The sequence below is a fragment of the Poecilia formosa genome, unplaced genomic scaffold (genome assembly GCF_000485575.1).
Source record: "Poecilia formosa unplaced genomic scaffold, Poecilia_formosa-5.1.2 Scaffold104, whole genome shotgun sequence".
Taxonomy (NCBI): domain Eukaryota; kingdom Metazoa; phylum Chordata; class Actinopteri; order Cyprinodontiformes; family Poeciliidae; genus Poecilia; species Poecilia formosa.
This window is the reverse complement of record NW_006800043.1, coordinates 1,040,644-1,058,355: the sequence shown is the minus strand read 5'-3', so window position 1 is coordinate 1,058,355 and position 17,712 is coordinate 1,040,644. Positions and strand designations below refer to the sequence as shown.

Genomic DNA, 17,712 nt, shown 5'->3' with positions numbered 1-17,712 from the left:
TATAAGTTGATAATTCCAAATAATTTCCCTGCAAATTAAAATTGAGCTCTACCCTTGTGGTTATTATTCTTAATATGTGGCTTATTTGCACAATAACTTGTTAATTAATTTAGTCTTACCTAGAAGATAAGAGTTTTTTAACAACCATGGAAAAATGTGTGATGAAGACTAAATGGGCAAAATATTGTAAAAATTGTCTTATTCGAAAGAGGTGCAGGAAACCCATAGATTCCTTGTTTCCTGTTTCATTCTGCTGGATTCTAAGGCTTTGTTTAACCAGAAGGGATATATGTAGTTCCCCCAACAGGTTCTGAGTCTCTTGATTATTCTTCTACATGTCAACAGAGTACAATATCATAGATTTCACTTTTCTGACTTTCTTCCATTCTAATTTCAGATAGAGATACTTATTTCATGGACATTGAACACTGAATATTTAGCTTATGTCAGAATGGATCCATTTCTGATAAACACCTGTGAAGTATTTGGTATTCCTCTACAATTGTGATTTATGAAAAATTCCAATAATTTAACTGTAACATTTTGACTTTTTGTTTTCTTCGCCTCACTAGATTCAAAACGGGAGTGTATTGAAAAATTTGGAAAACAACCCAACGGTCGTATTTTTAATGACGACGACCAGATCTGCACCACAGAGTATTCGCGGATCATACCTTTGGAGAATGGAGAGGTGACATATGAAATATCCTGGCAACAAATGCCAGACAGGTTTGAACAACAGTTCACTTAAAATAAACGCTGTACTTTCCAGGTTGTGGTTTCTCTGATAAACGGCCGTCCGGGCTCCAAAAACTTCACATACTCACCGGTGCTCCGTGACTTCACGAAGGCCACAAACATTCGCTTGCGCTTCCTTCGCACCAGCACTCTCCTAGGCCACCTGATCTCCAAAGCCCAGAGAGACCCCACCGTCACTCGCAGGGTAAGACACAAACCGTACAACCTGACACTAAGGTGACATGTTGGCATCCTTTAGTTTCCCATTTGGACAAAGTTTAGTTTTATACCTCCTGCCTGCCAGCTTCCTTTTTGCTGACACAGTCACACTCCTCTGTTCACCCATTACGGTTTGTGGAGAACTAAGTCTGGATGAGCGTGACAAGTCATCTTTGGAATTTTTTTTTGATAGGGACAGGTTTGGAAAGCTCTTTCGCTCTGCAAGTGTGAGATATAGCACTTCTGGATAGCAGGCTATTAAAAGAAGCAGAGTACAAATTTTAAGTGGCTGGTACAGAACACTAAGACGTGTTCAAGAGGAAATTTCTTACAGACATGCCATCTTAGGGAAAACATTTTTTTTCTATTGGAAATATTAAGTCAGTTCATCCCATGAATTCCTGAGCTGTTCAAATTTGTCAAATGTGACAGATCTAACTGTTGGTGCTGGTGCTGACATTCCTCTGTTTGCTGATAGTATTTTTATAGTATTAAAGACATCAGCATCGGTGGTCGCTGTGTTTGCCATGGCCATGCCCAGGTCTGCGGTGTTGGATGGAATCTGGACAACCCAAGCAGGTCTGTAAAGCTGTCAAACTTCAGCCTTGTTGCTCCTTTTTATGGGGGTGAAATTATCTTTTTACTTCTCACGTTTTAAGCTTTTTTCTTTACGTCTTTCATAACTATTAACGTCAAATGTAAATTTAAATCTTATGTTTATTTGCTAACATAGCTTAGTTGTCTATGTGGGCTATTATTTCTGGTGTTTAAAACCAAAACTAGTGAAATGGATTTTTGCTGAAAACAAAGGAGCATAAACCACAGTCACAATAGACAAACCTCATCTTTCAAATCTTTTAATGATGCAATCAAGAGAAATGATTCACGGCTGCAGGAAAAAGAAAAAAAGAACCTTTATTCCTTTCATAGTGAAGTTCAATGTAGAGACGTTTTATTATCATAAAGTAGTGTGGGAGGAGATTCCACATGTGGAACACATAAATCTGTGAGATAATTAGGAAGGAATGCTTCTTACTGCAGAATAATCAAAGAGAAAATGTTGCACAATCAGGGAGTCTGAGAATGGAGAGATCCAACCATGAAAACATACAATGAAAAACAAACAAAGATTCTACTTCTATGGATGATCACTTCTATGATGATCACAGGTAAAATGCTGCTCTATAATTTTATTGTGTTGCCAAAAGGCAACCACTCATTAACTCAATATATAATATATATTTTTGATTTAGAAAAATACTTGCTCTATAGTGACACATAAGTGATCTTGCCTTCCCAAGAGGCTCTTTTTGTTCTACAAACTCAAAAAAGTGAGTTTGTAGATAACTTATTGAGTTTGAATTGCTGAGTAAAGGACTTGACTTATAACTTTTAACCAGAAAAGGTTGTAAATTAATAGACTAAATTATAAAGTAAAAAGAATATAAGTACATCACAACATCTGACAGCCTTTGGGAGAAACTGCTCTTTAGAAACCAAACCTCTTCATTGTTGTGGATGCTAATATTACATCTCAGAAATCTTACCTCTCCCCATATTATTGACACTTCACCAGTTTGGGGCCAAAACAATTTGATTATCAGTCGCATTTCCAGCTTAAATTAAATCAAACGTCACTCTGTGTTAAGGGCAACACGGTTGTCATAACTTCATGGCGATAATGTGTCAGCGATATGCAGCTTAAACTGTTGTCTCAAAGGTGTCAAACATCACAGAGTCACTATGTACCGCCGTCTCATCCTCTTTCTTTAGACTCCAGTGCGAGTGCCAACACAACACCTGCGGCGAGTCATGTGACCGCTGCTGCCCAGGCTTTAACCAGAAGCCGTGGCGTGCTGCAACTGTTGACAGCCCCAACGATTGTCAGCGTGAGTGTTTTTTTTTTGTTTTTTTTTGTGCAGCGCTTCGTCTGACATGTAAGGCACATCTCACTCTGCTTTTCCCCGTGCTGCCGGCTCTTGAATTACTGCCCCAGAAGTGGGCCGAAGTGGCGTCTTGTCTCTGATATTAAATCCCAGTTGCTGATGCCCTGATATGGTATTGTATGTAATCTGTGTTGGTGAAGATTCGACAGGACATTCCACATATTGTTTGTGTGATGAGTAACTAGCCTCACCATAGCTGCTTTTCGTCTGCCTACCTTGTTGGCTGGTGAGTTTTACGTTGTGCAGGCCAGTGCCAGCCTAGATTGTAACATTTCTGAAGTGATCCACGTCTCGGGGAGACATCTGAGCCTGGATCTGCTGGAATCTAATTCAAGTGGACTGTTGACATATTTTCCACTAGAAAATACAGTGCCTTGTAAAAGTATTCACGCCCCGAGCTTTCTTCATATTTTCTCACTTTCACAACAACAAACCTATTTGATTTTATCAGATTGCCCAGCACAAAGTACTAGAAAAATAGTTATAAGGTAGAAAGAGAATAAAACATGTTTTTTATTATTTTTATAATTTTGTTTTTTATTAAAATTTGGAAAAGTGTTGTTTATTCTGCTTTTTTTTTTTTTTAAGGATTATGTTTCCTGTTCCTACGTTTTTGGCAGCCTCAAACAGGTTTTCTTTTGTGAATGCTCTTAATTTTGCTCGATCCAGCAAATCTGACAAGCTTCTTTGTCGCTAGGGAAAAGTATTTTCACAACATGATGCTGCCATCATCATATTTCACTGTGGGGATGATGAGTTTAGGAGCACACGCACATGTTTACTCTGTCCACCACATCCATTGTTCCAAACTTCGAACAGGATACTTTGTTGTTTTCTTTCAAAAATAACTTTCGCCTTGCTATTCTTCAATAAGAGGTTTAAGCTAATCCACTGCTCTATAGCTAACCTGTCTGGTGTCTTACTTAGTGTTTGTTCACTAATATTCTCTCACAGGACAACTGTATTTATGCTGGGATTAAAATATGTACTCTGTTTATTATCTACTTAACATCTGCGGTAAAATACTACAATGCCAGTTGTAACAGTTGAAATATTAAAGGTGACTACATATTACATGCACGCTGTCCTTTGCGATTGCGATGTTGCATATATTGGTATTGTGGTTATTGCTATTCTATATGTTGTGTAGGGAATCAGGGAGTAAATATAAATGCATGCCACACTTTTCAGATTCTACGTCATAAAAATGTTATGAAGCCATTGCTTATTTTCTTTTCACTACACTTCAGACTTTCAGGCCAAAGCAACGGTTTTGTCTTTTTTTCAAAAAAGCTGAAAATGATGCATAATAGGTATGTGGATGTAACTTGTCAAATGTCAAAAAGTTGAAGGGGTACGAATACTTTTGCAAGGCACTGTGTTGCCTATGTGAAGCCACAAATTAATTCATTTGGACTTATAACAATAGTAGACTACCGTTAAAAATGCTTGAAAATGTTTGAGCCCCAGGCGCGCTACGCAGCCAGAGATTACACTATTAGCAATTTAGCACTTATCATTTCTCCTGTAGCTTCACAAGCTTTAGGAGTTTAAACACAGGTTTAAACACAATTCAGTGGGAGGCAAATATAAATGCTCTGATTTCGTGTTTGTCTGCATGTCTGTCTCGGGGCTTTCCACCTCAGCCTGCCAGTGCTTCAACCATTCCTCCGACTGTTATTACGACCCAGAGGTTGAAAAGAGGAGAGCAAGTTTGGACACCTTCGGCAGGTACAGCGGAGGAGGAGTGTGCGTCGGCTGCCAGGTACGAAACGTGTATCAAGTTCAAACTGATTCTTGTCAACGCATGTGTGTGTCCTTTTATCGGTGAAAGAAATAAAAGAGAAAATAAATATCAAACTTGTCCGTTTATATGTCGATGTAGTTCTCAGTGAAGGGAAGCATGCTGCGCGATTTGCTCGAAAATTAGCTCCCAAATTTGTGAGGCGAGGAATGCTTAGATCCATGTCTCATTGGTACATTGCCCCAGTTGTTCAAATAAGTTTTACACCCAATGGAGATATTAAATACAAAGATTTCAAGTGTAAAAACTAGACTATTTTTCTTAGATTAGCTGTCTAATGCACGGCACTTGCTTCCTTTGTTCTTCAGCACAACACTGCAGGAATAAACTGTGAGAGATGCATCAAAGGTTTCTACAGACCTTTCGGAGTGCCTCCCGAGTCTCCAGCCGGATGCATACGTGAGTACAACGTTCTCTTCAGCCTTTTGACTTCACATAGCTTTATATTTGTTTACTTTTTAGGATAATTTCCATTGCCAAATATCTTCATAAAAATTGACATGGGTTGTGACACTGCTTGGTTAACTTGTTGTTCGACCACCAGTTATTTTCATCCCTCTGTCCTCACAACGGTCCTCACACACAAATGACTAGATGGTGGCCTGGGGGCTGTTAGGAATAAAATAAATTGTATAAATATAATGTTAATATGTGTGTGGTTTGGTCTAAAACTCGTTGACTTTCCATTTTCAAACTAATGCATCTTTTCTTACAGTGGCTAATTTCCTCCTCAAAACTGAATAGTGAATAAAACAGTAAACCTGTGACATTGAAAGCTGTGTTAAAATGTTTTAACATTTAGTATACACGATAGAAAAAGTTCATACAGGTGTAGGGTAAAGTAAGACACTTTTATTTTTGTTTGAGCTGGTTGCTGGCGTTTTTTCTGGGTTTTGTCGAACGTTGTCACGACACACATCTCAAGGCCTCCATGTGATCCAGTAGATTACTCTTCGCATCCGCTCTTTGCTGTGGCTCCGATCGATACCGAGAGCAACGCCTTAGCAGGGTTTTCCACATTGTGCTAATGCTGGTTGAATGTAGATACCATCCACGCATGACGGCATGTGATCTGCAGAGTAACAAGCGAAGCCTAAATAGAGTTTTACTCAAAGAAAGGCTTAAGCGTGTTGCGTCAGACAGTCATAAAAGGCAACAGAGCAGCAACACTGGCACCACAGGTTTTACTATCTCTGAACTGGGCTTTGCCATTGTTTACTTTACTGGAATGCTTTGTAGCTGTTCTTTGTAGTAAGAACAGCTGACAGTTGTCTTTGGACTTTGCCAAGTGGGGGATATAAAGTGGTTCTCTTTCACTCAAAAAAGTGAACTGCAGAACCCACAGAACCCGGGTCAGTTTAGAAAGGGAGCATGTGGAGGGTTAATAAGGATCTTTTGTTTTTAAACTAAAAATACTTTATTGTTATTTAGCTACTGCTTGCAAAAATAACGGTTGTAAACCCACTTTAAGAACATTTCTTATTTTTATTAAATTGCTACCTTTACAATGAATACCTTGTGCAAGAATTGTTTAACATCAGGACATTTTCTTCTCCTATACATTTCCACCATGTTGAATCTTGGAGTCTTGGAGGAAATCCTGGGTCCTCCCTCATTTCCTCTTCGCTTCAGCTCACCTTGCAGGTTTTTTGTATAATTCATGTCTGGTAAGAGACTCAGAGAGGTTAGAAAAGAACTTGACTTTATTTCCCGTGAACGCTTTTTGACGATATTTTTAGGAATAATCATCCTGGTTTCATTTAAAATATCTCGGTATTTCCAATAGGTCACAATACCATAAAATCTGTCCCAGTTCCTGGTGCCTCTCACAGACAAACAGAAATAAGCCCAGAGTATCATAGCTACTCTACTATGCTTAACAGCAAGCATCAGGTTTTCAATATATTGTTGCTCTGTTTTATACCAGATCTACCGTAGTAAGAAGCTCAATCTTTGCCAAATCTAACCAAAGCACATATTCTCAGCTAAAGTCCCACACTGTGGAAAAAATAAAAAAATAAACAAAAAACCTCTCTAATGTATGATAAAACACTGGGCAGCAGCACTGTGAAGTATACATAAATACATATTACACTTGGTTTACAAAAAAATTTTAGAGGGTGTGAATAATTGTGTATTGCTTGAGCTAACTGTGAGACATTGCACCAAAGCAGTGAAAGATGACTTTATGTTCAGACTTGATGATGTTTGCTTATTTTAATAAAAAATCTCTGGCACTCTCTAGCTTGTAGCTGTGACGAAAGGATTACAGCCGGATGTGAGATGGGGTCTGGGAGTTGTATCTGCAAACCACAATTTGCAGGAGAAAGCTGCGATCGCTGCGCTGATGGACATTATCTCTACCCTGAGTGCAATCGTGAGTTTAGCCTTTTTTTTTTTTTATACTTTCTGCATCTTTTAAGTAGATCTTATTTATCGGTCAAAAAAATAAATAAATAAATAAAGACACATTTATACACATCAATCTGGGCTAAGTATGAGTAAATTGTGTCAACTATAAATGGAAATACAGTACAGTTAATATCATCAAGAAGTACTTTAAGGTTTCACTTTGAGCGTTGAAAATGAATGCATTCACCAAATATAGTTTATAGTCCATGTTTTGCACAGACCTCTAACTGACCTTCAGTAAATGGAAGAATGCTGTTATAACAAGTCCAACTTAAGACCCTTCTTTTATGGCTAAAATCGTGCCATTGGCAGTCTTTTTGTTTTAGCATTTCATTTTCCACCAGTTTTCGTGCGAGAGAAAAGTTTATTCTTGTTGGAAAACAAGGAGAGACAAATTCGACATTCCACAGAGATTCTGAAATCTGCAGGAGAATTTCCCCCCATGCTATCAAGTTGATCTTCCTTGGCAAAGCTTAATCAGTCTGCAAAGGCATAAAGATAACACACTCAATCTTTCATCTCTATTGGTAATTTTTTGATGCTTATTCGTCTAGTGCTTCCTCTGTCACTGAGCACATGGTGTTTGCGAGGCCCCAGCATAAACACGTGTCAGGATTCAACACGTCCTTAAACGTGCAATCATAATAGTCATTTTCTGATGCCCCATCGCACACAGCAGACCTGTCTCCTGCAAATTTTGCCTGAGGTTCTTTGGATTCTTAGCTTATCTTTTAATCGTCATGTGTATGTGAAAGAGTTTCTTTACGTTTTATTGCGTGGTTTTATTTATGTGCAGCCTCTGAGGCGTCAAACCAGACCAAACATGTTGACAGTCATTAGGAGGCAATCTGGCTTCCCTCAGATGTTTATCTGCTGTTTGAGTCTTTGCATGCATCGATATTTGCACATTTTGTTGGTTAGCATTTGAAGGGAAGGTTTAGCAAATGTTGCTCTGAAATTACATGGTAATTACCACACATTTAAAGCAGAGAGTAAAAGCACTCTGTGTGTAGAGTGAATATATGATCATCAGTAAACTCAAAGCACTGTCTCCTCTCTTTCTGCTGTGTTGTTTTTAATTTCTTTTCTCCTCTTGTGGTCAGCAGAACATCAGTCTTAACACGATCAGCAGAATTCTGGGTTAAACAGGTTAAGTTCTTAGTTGAAAGCCTCCCTAATGTTTCTGTCATTGTCTGTATCTGTTGGCTAACACATTCGAAGTAAATTTTCCATGAACGATTAGTTTAAAAGTCTTAATATCTCTGTAGAACAACATGCTATGGTAAGAAATTGTATTTGTTTTGCAGTTTAAATTGTAATTTAATCAACTTAAAATCTGCCATTCCAAAACACAAGCTGTCATCCATACATGCCTCTGGTGACTCACAGAAGGAATGCTCTGTTTTTGTACTGTTTGTTTGTTACCCATTTGTATGTTTTTCTTTTTTTTTTTTCCCTTTAATCTAACTACTCCAAACATGCATATTCTTTTTACCACTTATGTATCTCTAATACAACTCAAAAGGCTTAATATCTCAGAAAACGTTTTCCATGGATCACCTCAAGTCTTGTGCCTCTCGTGGTTTCATCGACCCAAATGCACACAAAGCAGAATCAACAGTATTTTAAAATCCATCCTGGAGGGGAATTCATATTTTAGTATGCAGCTGAATTTTAGGAGTTATCTGACATTTGTTAGCATTTTCAGAAGTCTGCATCTTTATTGAGTCGTACTTCTGACTCAACAAAGATGATGTTATGTGATCATTTTCTGTCTTTATTTTGTATGGCTTTGTAACCAGCTTACTCTGCGTACCTGACGACCACCAAGTCGCCTGCAGGCCCCATAGTGGGTAAGTTGATTTTCTAGCTTGTCACAACAAAGTTGAGTCTGACAGCCACTTTGAGCTGTTCCTCTTGTTTTCGCTCCCTGTGTAGGACCCACTGCCTGCCCTCCAGGCTATTTCAACTCTCCTAGATGTCAACGTAAGTGCGCTTAGGCCTAAATTGAAGAGATGTTCTCATGACTGGGCTATGTTAAATTCTTTAATTGCTTGTTCTCATCCACATTTTTTTTTGTATTTATAGGACCTCTGCTAGTATCTTGAAAAAGCTTTTTTTTTTTTATTGGGCATTTTAATTTGTCACATTCACTTAGTTAACTCTAGCTACTATTTTGTCTATATTTTTTGCTAAAAATACACTGCACATATTTTTCAAACAACCAAGTCGGATGTGCGTTCAAGAAGCAAACCACTACCGATTTTGGTTGCGGAACTTAGAAGGCTGCGACGGGGAGCGTTGGGATACTGACATGCTACTGGGCTGCAGATAAAATGAGCATAACACTCTGATGGTCCAAAAAGATTTGCCCTCTTATTATAGCACCAATCCTTTGGGACTTTCCAGTGAGAACTCACCAGGCTAATATTAGTTATGGCTCTTTTTCTGATTTAGTTTAAGCTGGGAACCAAAATTTTGAGAAAACCCTTTAAACTCATGTCATTTTTAGTCATCCAACTCTTCAAAGAGCATAAACAAACATCAAATAATCCTTTAACCCGTCAGTTCTTTTATCATGTGAACTGAGTGTTGCTTCTACGAAGCAGATTTTACTACTTCAGTAGGAAGAAAAACAGTGGGAATCTCTCTGGTGGCTTCTTAGTGCCAAGCCTAGTCACAAAACAACACCAAGCGGGGTTGTGCAAGACAAACATAAATATAACTTCTAGCAAACTTGGGCCTTCAGCTGCAGAGGAATTTGTTCTTATTGTGAAAATAATGTTTCCACTGTATTTGTCTGCAGCATGCACTTGTGACTACAGAGGGACGGTGCCTACCATATGTGATGTTTATGGGCGCTGCCTCTGCCGTCGGGGCGTGGAGGGGGAGCGATGCGACCGTTGTGAACCTGGATACTACTCCTTCCCAAGCTGTCAGGGTGAGAGGACCCCTCATCCCTAGAAAAATATTGATATTATTAGTTTTCATTTTGAAAGAGATAGCCAAAGGATGACATGAAACATAATAAAGCTTAGAAAGAAGTCTAGATCTTTTCTAGCAGTGTGACTCGTAGAGACATTTTGAATAAATCTCCACTTAGGCTATGATGACATGTATTTCTCCTCAGCATGTCGTTGTGGCGGAGCTGGGGTTGCTGAAAGCGTGTGCAGTCCGAATGGTCAGTGTAACTGCCTCCCCAACTACCAAGGCCGTGAGTGTGACCAGTGTGCGCCAGGTTTCTATGGATATCCAGACTGCGCTGGTAAGTTTTGTTGGCTTGATCCTGAAAAAAATCGCGGAACTTTTTCTTATTTATAATGTAACTCCTTCATCTAAAACATACCTGGAGTGTTGCTTTGATTCTTTCATGCATGTTTGAGGAGTCTTCCTTGGAGCTACAGTCTCCAGCCGAATTTCTGCTCTACTAAGCAACCCTCCCCATTTGGCTCCTTCAGACTAGTAGCAGCAACTAGCAAACACCTGATGGAACTGCGAGTCTGCTGAGCTTGTCACATGAACTACATAGTCCAACGCTCCTAAGAACAGTTGCAAAGAGTATAATGTAGGGACATTGTTTTTATGTTTTGTTTTTATGCGAAGTGTCAGAAAGAGCAGAAGCTTCTTAAAGAGACACAGGCCAAGTTTAAGGCATAAAAGTCCAAAGTTACTTTTAGATTTATGCCAGTGATGAGTTTATGCAAACTTCTTATAAAAACAAAATATTGAATGCTGCATTTGACAACTGGGACTCACCTAGCAAAATATAATTAATACATATAATTTATTAATATAATTCTTAAGAAAAATCTTAAAAGTATTTGCAGCTTTAAATCCTGCTTGTTTGCTATCCCCAGCCTGTCGGTGTTCGTCGGAGGGTTCATATGGAACTGGATGCAACCCGTTATCAGGCGAATGCCTCTGTTTGCCAGGTGTGGTGGGCCAGCAGTGTGACCGCTGTGCATCTGGACTCAGGTTTCCCCAGTGCTCGGGTAAACACAAGTGAACCTGACTGTACACACTAAACATTTAAGATTTGAGCAGAATCAGATGCAGTTTGAATTAACAACAATGCAGTTTGGGTGATTTTTGGTACGTTTCAGTAATAACTTTGCATGCATTCACACGGGAGTTATTATATCGTAAATTTTCTACTGAGGGCATCTGTTTTATTTTCCAGACTCCATCAGTGTTTGTAACCCAGATGGATCCGAAGTGCCCGATCCTCCAACGGTAACGTACTTGCTATAGTCTCAATTCCTATTTACTAAGTTTCCATTGGTTGCTGCCCAACCCAGGGTGGTGAATTTGAATAGATTTACTATCCCATAGCTGATAACACGGATGAACTTTGGCCCAGATATTAAACTGCACAACAAAGTAAGGCTAGTCCCACTAAACGCACGTGCAATCAAACACGGAAAAAGAGACTTCCTTCCATCTCAAAACGGAAGAAACAACAATCGCACGAAGCAACTCTCAGCTGCTCAAGTGGTTCTGCTTAAAAAGTTAGCAACACACACCCCACTTCAAACAGTGAGAGAAAAGCCAGTTTTCAATTCACAACACTTGCTCTGTAGCACAGTAAGCAGGCCCTCGTGACTGATTTAATCTGTATGACGGTGAGCACATGTAACCCGGCCTGCAGCAGCATCAGCCTGTCTCAACACCTCATAGATTTCTTATCTGCTGTTTTCAGGGCGTCTGCCGCTGCCGGGCCAACGTAGAAGGAACACTGTGTGACAGGTGTAAACCTCTCTACTGGAACCTGGCTGCAGACAACCCTCGTGGATGCACAGGTGGGTCACCAGAAACCCAAAAATAGGGACTGCAAACGTATTCAAACATGTTTTCACATTACACATTAACTTCGTTTTATTTGAATTTTATATGACTGATCAACACAAAGAAGCACATGCATGTTCAGCCCTTGTCAAACAATACTTTGTGGAGCCACGTTTCTCCGAAATTACGGCAGCAGATGTTTGGTACGTCTCTACCAGCTCCACAGGCCTAGGCTGAATTACTTTTATGAAAAAGTTTAAATTTTGGTCATCTGCAGATTATCAATTGAATTTAAATCTTTTAAAATCAAAGAAAATTAAGATTCCATCCTAACCAAGTTTGTATTATTTGCAGCCTCAAGCAGCTTCTGGCATTGACTCTAGAGCAAAAGGATTACTTGGTACACTATTTGCAAAAAGGGCTTCAAAGTTACACATTTGTTTCCAGCAGTATTATTATTTTTGTTCGCTGCTCACATTTTTCTTCGGATTGTTTTATTGCCAGAAGAAGCCTGATAAGATTCTGATCTGAGCCTTCACCCATTTGACGTAGTGAATATGTCAACATGCTGCTGTCACCAAGGCCAGACTGATTTTCTGCTTCTCGGGGAGAAACGGGAGAATCCCACATAAAATGAGCAAAATCTTGGGAACATTCTTAAGCTTAAATGTGACATTTTATTACCAGATGATTCTTTAAAACATCTCCCGCTCACTTTAGATTCGTCCATATTTTGACTGTTCAAAAAGTGTGCTTTGGTCAGCTGAATGTAGCTCTCACGGGGGAAAAAAAATATGGTTGCTCCCATTAAGTCGAAAACAACTCGAAGCATTCTCCAGAAGTTGCTCTCATGTTACAGGTTTGCTCTTTTGCCTGATTAACGTCTCTGACGCTCTCCCTGAAATCATTTGCAACACGCACTTTTGATATCTGAAGAATGCCTCTGGTTGAAAGTAGCTGGACATTCAGAGAAAGTTGTTTTTCTTTTTTTTTTTTTTATGCGCTGCAATCAGTGAATGAAAAAGCTCTCTAAGACCTTTTGACCTCCATTTCTTTGAAGCCGAAGGGCTTTGGGGTTGTTGTGTTACACCTGTGTGTGTTACAAAACCCTGTAATCAGAGCCCATTCACAGTTTTTCCCTGTTACATTTTCCCAGCCCCTGCCCTAGCTTGTATTTTTTATTTTTTTTGTTCCAGAATGTCAATGTGATCTGAAAGGGACACTGAGCGGAGTTGGAGAATGTGAGCAGGTGGGTATATTGAAAAGTAAGCACAGAACATAGACACCAGGCCTCTCCGTGCACACATCACAGAAAACATTGTTTGACAACACTGCATTTGCAATGATGTAAAATTGCTTTTTCCTCCTCGATGTGTTTTTACAGAGAGATGGACAGTGTCACTGTAAGCCAAATGTCTGCAGCCACGCATGTGACTCTTGCAAAGACGGATACTTTCTGCTGCAAAAAAAGAAATACTTTGGCTGTCAAGGTAAGATGTCTTCATCAGACATCAACCTAACATGCCACCCTCATACCCCATTCTGTTGAAGCACATGTGAAAAAAACAAAAAAACAAAAACAGTTGTAGGTTTTCTTTTTGAACTGGAAAGTATGACGTCAGATCTGGATGATCACAAAGGACAACGTTTTGTCCCATAAAGTGAACGAAGACAGAGTGAGTTAAAAGTCACAGCAGAGGAGATCTCGAGGATCAGTTACAATAAATACAACAGGCTTTGTTGTTGTTGTTGTTGTTGATTACGTTTCTGTTCTCTTAAATTTACTGTATTGAGTGAAACAGAAAAGGCTATTTCACTCAACACAGCTTTGCATGTCTTTTAGTAAATTAAGTGGGAGTAAAACTGGTGAACGTAGTTTCACAATTCATAACAAAAGCAGGACTGATAGCCATGTGAATATAATGAGTTTTATATACATTACAAGGCGTTAGAAAAAGCACAAGATAAAAGAAACACAAACTATTTCTTTTTATTCTAGTTCACTTCATGGTTTTCATTTAGTTAGAATTGGGTAAATTAATGAACGAGGGCTTTGAGTTAGAAAACAAAATGTTTCTGCCACTGTCTTTTAGTCTGGTGTTGAGTTGCTCTCTTTCAGTAAATTGTTTAATTTCGTCTTCTCTCTCTTTCAGCTTGCCAGTGTGATTTAGGAGGAGCTGTTGGCATGACATGTGATCAGGCCTCTGGACAGTGTCAGTGTCGGGAGAATGTAACTGGCCGTACGTGTGCAGAGTAAGCTGTGGTTCCATTAAAAAAAAAAAAAGTCATGAAATACAGCATCAGCACATTCTGGTAAACGTAAAGGGAATCGATAAAGTTTTAAGGCTGTTTGAACTTATTTAAATGTTGTCGTGGTAAAATCACAGACTTCAGTGTATTTCATTGGGATTTTATGTGATTTATTGCAAAGAACAGCATTCTTCTTCGCAATAAAGCTTCATTTTGAAGCCTTTCCTAAAACATTTTGTCGGACTTTGACTAGGCCATTTGAACACATGATTAAACTTTTAACTGAATTAGTTCATTGTAGTTGTAACTGTATATTTAGGGTAGTTGTCCTACTCAAAGAAAGACAATTTATTTCATTTCATTTGACCAGAGTTTATCCTTTATATTTGCTGTTTCTCCCACATGCCTGGTGCCTAACTGCATATAGGAACCACTATGGGTTTATTCTTCTATTAAGGTCAGATTTTTAGAAAGCAGGCCTAATAGCTGTCATGTCAAAATATTCTCAGATCATCTTAATTTAACCTTTAACTTAACTTAAAGGTTAAATTAAAGGTTTTAATTTACAAAAGATTTAGTGGAACTCGTTATTTTCACTGCACTTTACAAGTCTGTACTAATTTGTTTTGGTATATAAGATAATATCTCACTAAACTACATCGGTTGTAACGTCATAAAATCTGAAAATGTTCAAAGGGTGAGAAAATGTTTGTCGTTTTACTCTCACCAGGCCTTTCCCTGGCTACTTTTTCCCATCTCTGCACCAGTTGAAGTTTGAGGTGGAGGACGGCACGACACCAAATTCCCGACCAGTCCGCTTCGGTTTTAACCCCCAAGAGTTCCCAGAGTTCAGCTGGAGAGGTTATGCTGTAATGTCACCTGCACAGGTTCGCCCATTCCCACTGCTGCTCTGTATGAGGTGTATACGTAAATGTACAGCAGACTACAGCGGTTTTCGGTCTCACGATAAATTTTCTGCTTTTGCCCGTGCACAAATAATCACTCGGTGTCCTGTTTTTTTTGTTTTTTTTTCACTGCTGATGTGGGAGAATATCGAGATCGGCTCTTAGAACTAACACTCTCTGTCCTCAGCCGGAGGTGATTCTAATGCTTAGCCTTGGCTTTCCTGGACCCTTCCACATTATGTTGCGCTACTCCACTTCCCAAAACAAGGGGAGAGTCCGAGTCAAAGGCCGGATCTCGGTGGTGGATGAACCTGACTCTGAGTCTTGCTGTGACTGTAAGTGAAGGGGGCCCGCTTTGCTTTCTTTCGCCTCGCTCGCTGTCTGTTGATTAACCCCATTCTGTTTTGCTTAATCTTCCCGCCTGCCTTTCATCTCTCCTCCTAACGCCACTCACTCATTGTCTATCCAAACTTGTGTCACTGGAATCAGTGTGTGACTGTCGTCCCTGCAGAGTGAAGCCAGGGTAACAGTGCATGTTGATCCGAAAGAGGGGCGGCAGAATTTTTTCCACGCGGTTCTGCGGTTCATTAACCCCAACAGCGTCAGTGTGACTGGTAGCATCAGGGCTACAAATAGCAGAGGCACCGCAGGTAAGACTGCCTCTGACATAGTTTTCATTTCCTCATTCCTCCGTCCAGCTGTGAAATCTAACCCATCATTTACGAAGCGAAAACATTTCCTTCCTGACATTTATGTGAGCAAATGGTATATTGGCTCTCTGGGTATTTGTGTCGCCTCTGCTGGAGTTTATGATGTCTGTGCTTGGTGCTCTGCAGGGGAAGTTCAGAGTAAGGAAGTGGTATTTCCTCCGAGTCCATCCCCGTCCTTTGTCACCGTCCCAGGAGAGGGCTTCACTGAACCTTATGCATTGAATCCTGGGAAGTGGATCATTCATATAAGGGCTGAGGGAGTTCTGCTGGTAAGTGTCTGGGTAACATTTACCTGGTGAAAAAAAAAGAAAAAAAAAAAAAGATGTGCCTGGTAGGTCAACAGTTCATCACGGGGCAACACGTCAAATTCTGTTTAATGACGTCGAAATTATGAGAAAGTGTTTAAAAGTTGAACGCGGTCAGAATGTGGAAGTCTTGCTAAATGCGACCCAAATGAAATATGTGAAATTTTTTATCTTCCCACTTTAGGATTATTTAGTGCTGCTGCCTCGAGATTACTACGAAGCCTCTCTGCTGAAAGAAGAAGTCGCTCAGCCGTGCACATATTTACACACAGCAAGCAAAGATGAAAGGTAATCCTCGTCCTATCCCCTTACTTTCTCTTAAACCTTTTCTTTGTTAGCATAATGAAGTCATCTCTGTTCTCTTTTCACGTTTATTTTATTTTATTTTTTTTAAAAAAGCTGTTTGCTGTACAAGCATATCACCATGGACGGTTTCAGCTCTGTGCTGGCCACACAGGGCAGGCTGTCCACCCGGAGTGGGCGGAGGAACAGGAGGCAGGCGCGTGTGCGGCGTCCCACTGCGGATCACCCAGACATGGCGGCTCTCAACGGGAGACAGGTTCAGACTCTAAACTTAATTCAAAACTAATCTGGCAATCATATTTCGAAGTGAAATTCATGAAAGGACATTTGGAGCAAATAAGACCTTATAGGACCTCTTAATATCATGCATGTTCTGTGTCGTTTAGTCTCGTCTGGAGCTCAGTCTTCGTGTGCCTCACTCAGGCCTCTATGCCCTCATTCTGGAGTACGCCAGTGAGATGGACACTGTCCAGAATGTCAACATATTCATCAGTGGACAATCAGGGATCCAGATCATGGCTAGAGCCAATATTTATAGCTGTGTTTTCAGGTGAGTCATGTGTTTGTGTCTTTCATACCATCTCTAACATCAGAATTCTGGTGATTTTTTTTTTTTTGATAATTATTGTGTCTTATATATCAAAGTGTTTTGCAAAACTCTTTGTAACCCTTAAAATTTTCCACATTTTATTATGTTACAACACCATAGTAGTGCATGATTATCAAGTGGAAGGACAATGATACATGAACTGCTTTACACAAATGTTTTACATGCATTTGATTTCAGACCCTTAAGCAAAATCCATCTGTTTTCAGGAGTAATCTGATTAGTAAATAGATTTCAACTGTTTGTAGTCAGTCCTCAGTAAAAATGTTCTGTGAAGACCTCAGAGGTTTGTCAGAAAACATAAACACCATAATTACAGTAAGAACAAGAAACACAGCAGCCAGTCAGGGATGAAGTCGTGGAGATGTTTAAAGTCACAGTAAGGTTATGGAGAGCTGCTCAATCAATCATCTATAAATGAATCAATGTGGCACAACCTCAAACCTGCTGTTTGCATTTGGCGAAATGCCATTTAGGGAAACGGAAAACTTTATTCAAGAAACAGAAACTCGTTCGGGTGAAACAGAAATACGACCTCCCGGCCTGCACGCGAAACACAATTTGTAGGAGAAAGTTTAAACCGAACCAGACATGCCAGCCTGCAACGTAACAACGATGGCGATGGCAACGTTATGCATTGGTGATGCTTTTCTTCGGCAGGGGAAACGATAAACTGATCAGAGTCCTGATAATATGAATGGATTTCAATGCATGGAAATCCTGGGAGA

General features: G+C 39.7%; 1 protein-coding gene across 1 annotated transcript in view; it reads left to right on the top strand.

Moving 5' to 3' along the window:
* Positions 1–17,712, top strand: part of LOC103143063 (laminin subunit alpha-3) — a 71,748-nt gene that overhangs the window by 24,201 nt on the left and 29,835 nt on the right. The window contains exons 4-26 of the mRNA XM_016674932.1: positions 573–691; positions 773–943; positions 1,436–1,536; positions 2,731–2,846; positions 4,550–4,668; positions 5,016–5,106; positions 6,953–7,084; positions 8,922–8,972; positions 9,058–9,105; positions 9,926–10,060; positions 10,250–10,384; positions 10,977–11,111; positions 11,300–11,352; positions 11,819–11,918; positions 13,101–13,153; positions 13,289–13,394; positions 14,058–14,157; positions 14,885–15,041; positions 15,571–15,709; positions 15,896–16,038; positions 16,259–16,362; positions 16,474–16,633; positions 16,764–16,927. Of these exons, the coding sequence (XP_016530418.1) occupies positions 573–691; positions 773–943; positions 1,436–1,536; positions 2,731–2,846; positions 4,550–4,668; positions 5,016–5,106; positions 6,953–7,084; positions 8,922–8,972; positions 9,058–9,105; positions 9,926–10,060; positions 10,250–10,384; positions 10,977–11,111; positions 11,300–11,352; positions 11,819–11,918; positions 13,101–13,153; positions 13,289–13,394; positions 14,058–14,157; positions 14,885–15,041; positions 15,571–15,709; positions 15,896–16,038; positions 16,259–16,362; positions 16,474–16,633; positions 16,764–16,927 (2,632 nt within the window). The remainder of the gene's footprint in view (positions 1–572; positions 692–772; positions 944–1,435; positions 1,537–2,730; positions 2,847–4,549; positions 4,669–5,015; positions 5,107–6,952; positions 7,085–8,921; positions 8,973–9,057; positions 9,106–9,925; positions 10,061–10,249; positions 10,385–10,976; positions 11,112–11,299; positions 11,353–11,818; positions 11,919–13,100; positions 13,154–13,288; positions 13,395–14,057; positions 14,158–14,884; positions 15,042–15,570; positions 15,710–15,895; positions 16,039–16,258; positions 16,363–16,473; positions 16,634–16,763; positions 16,928–17,712) is intronic.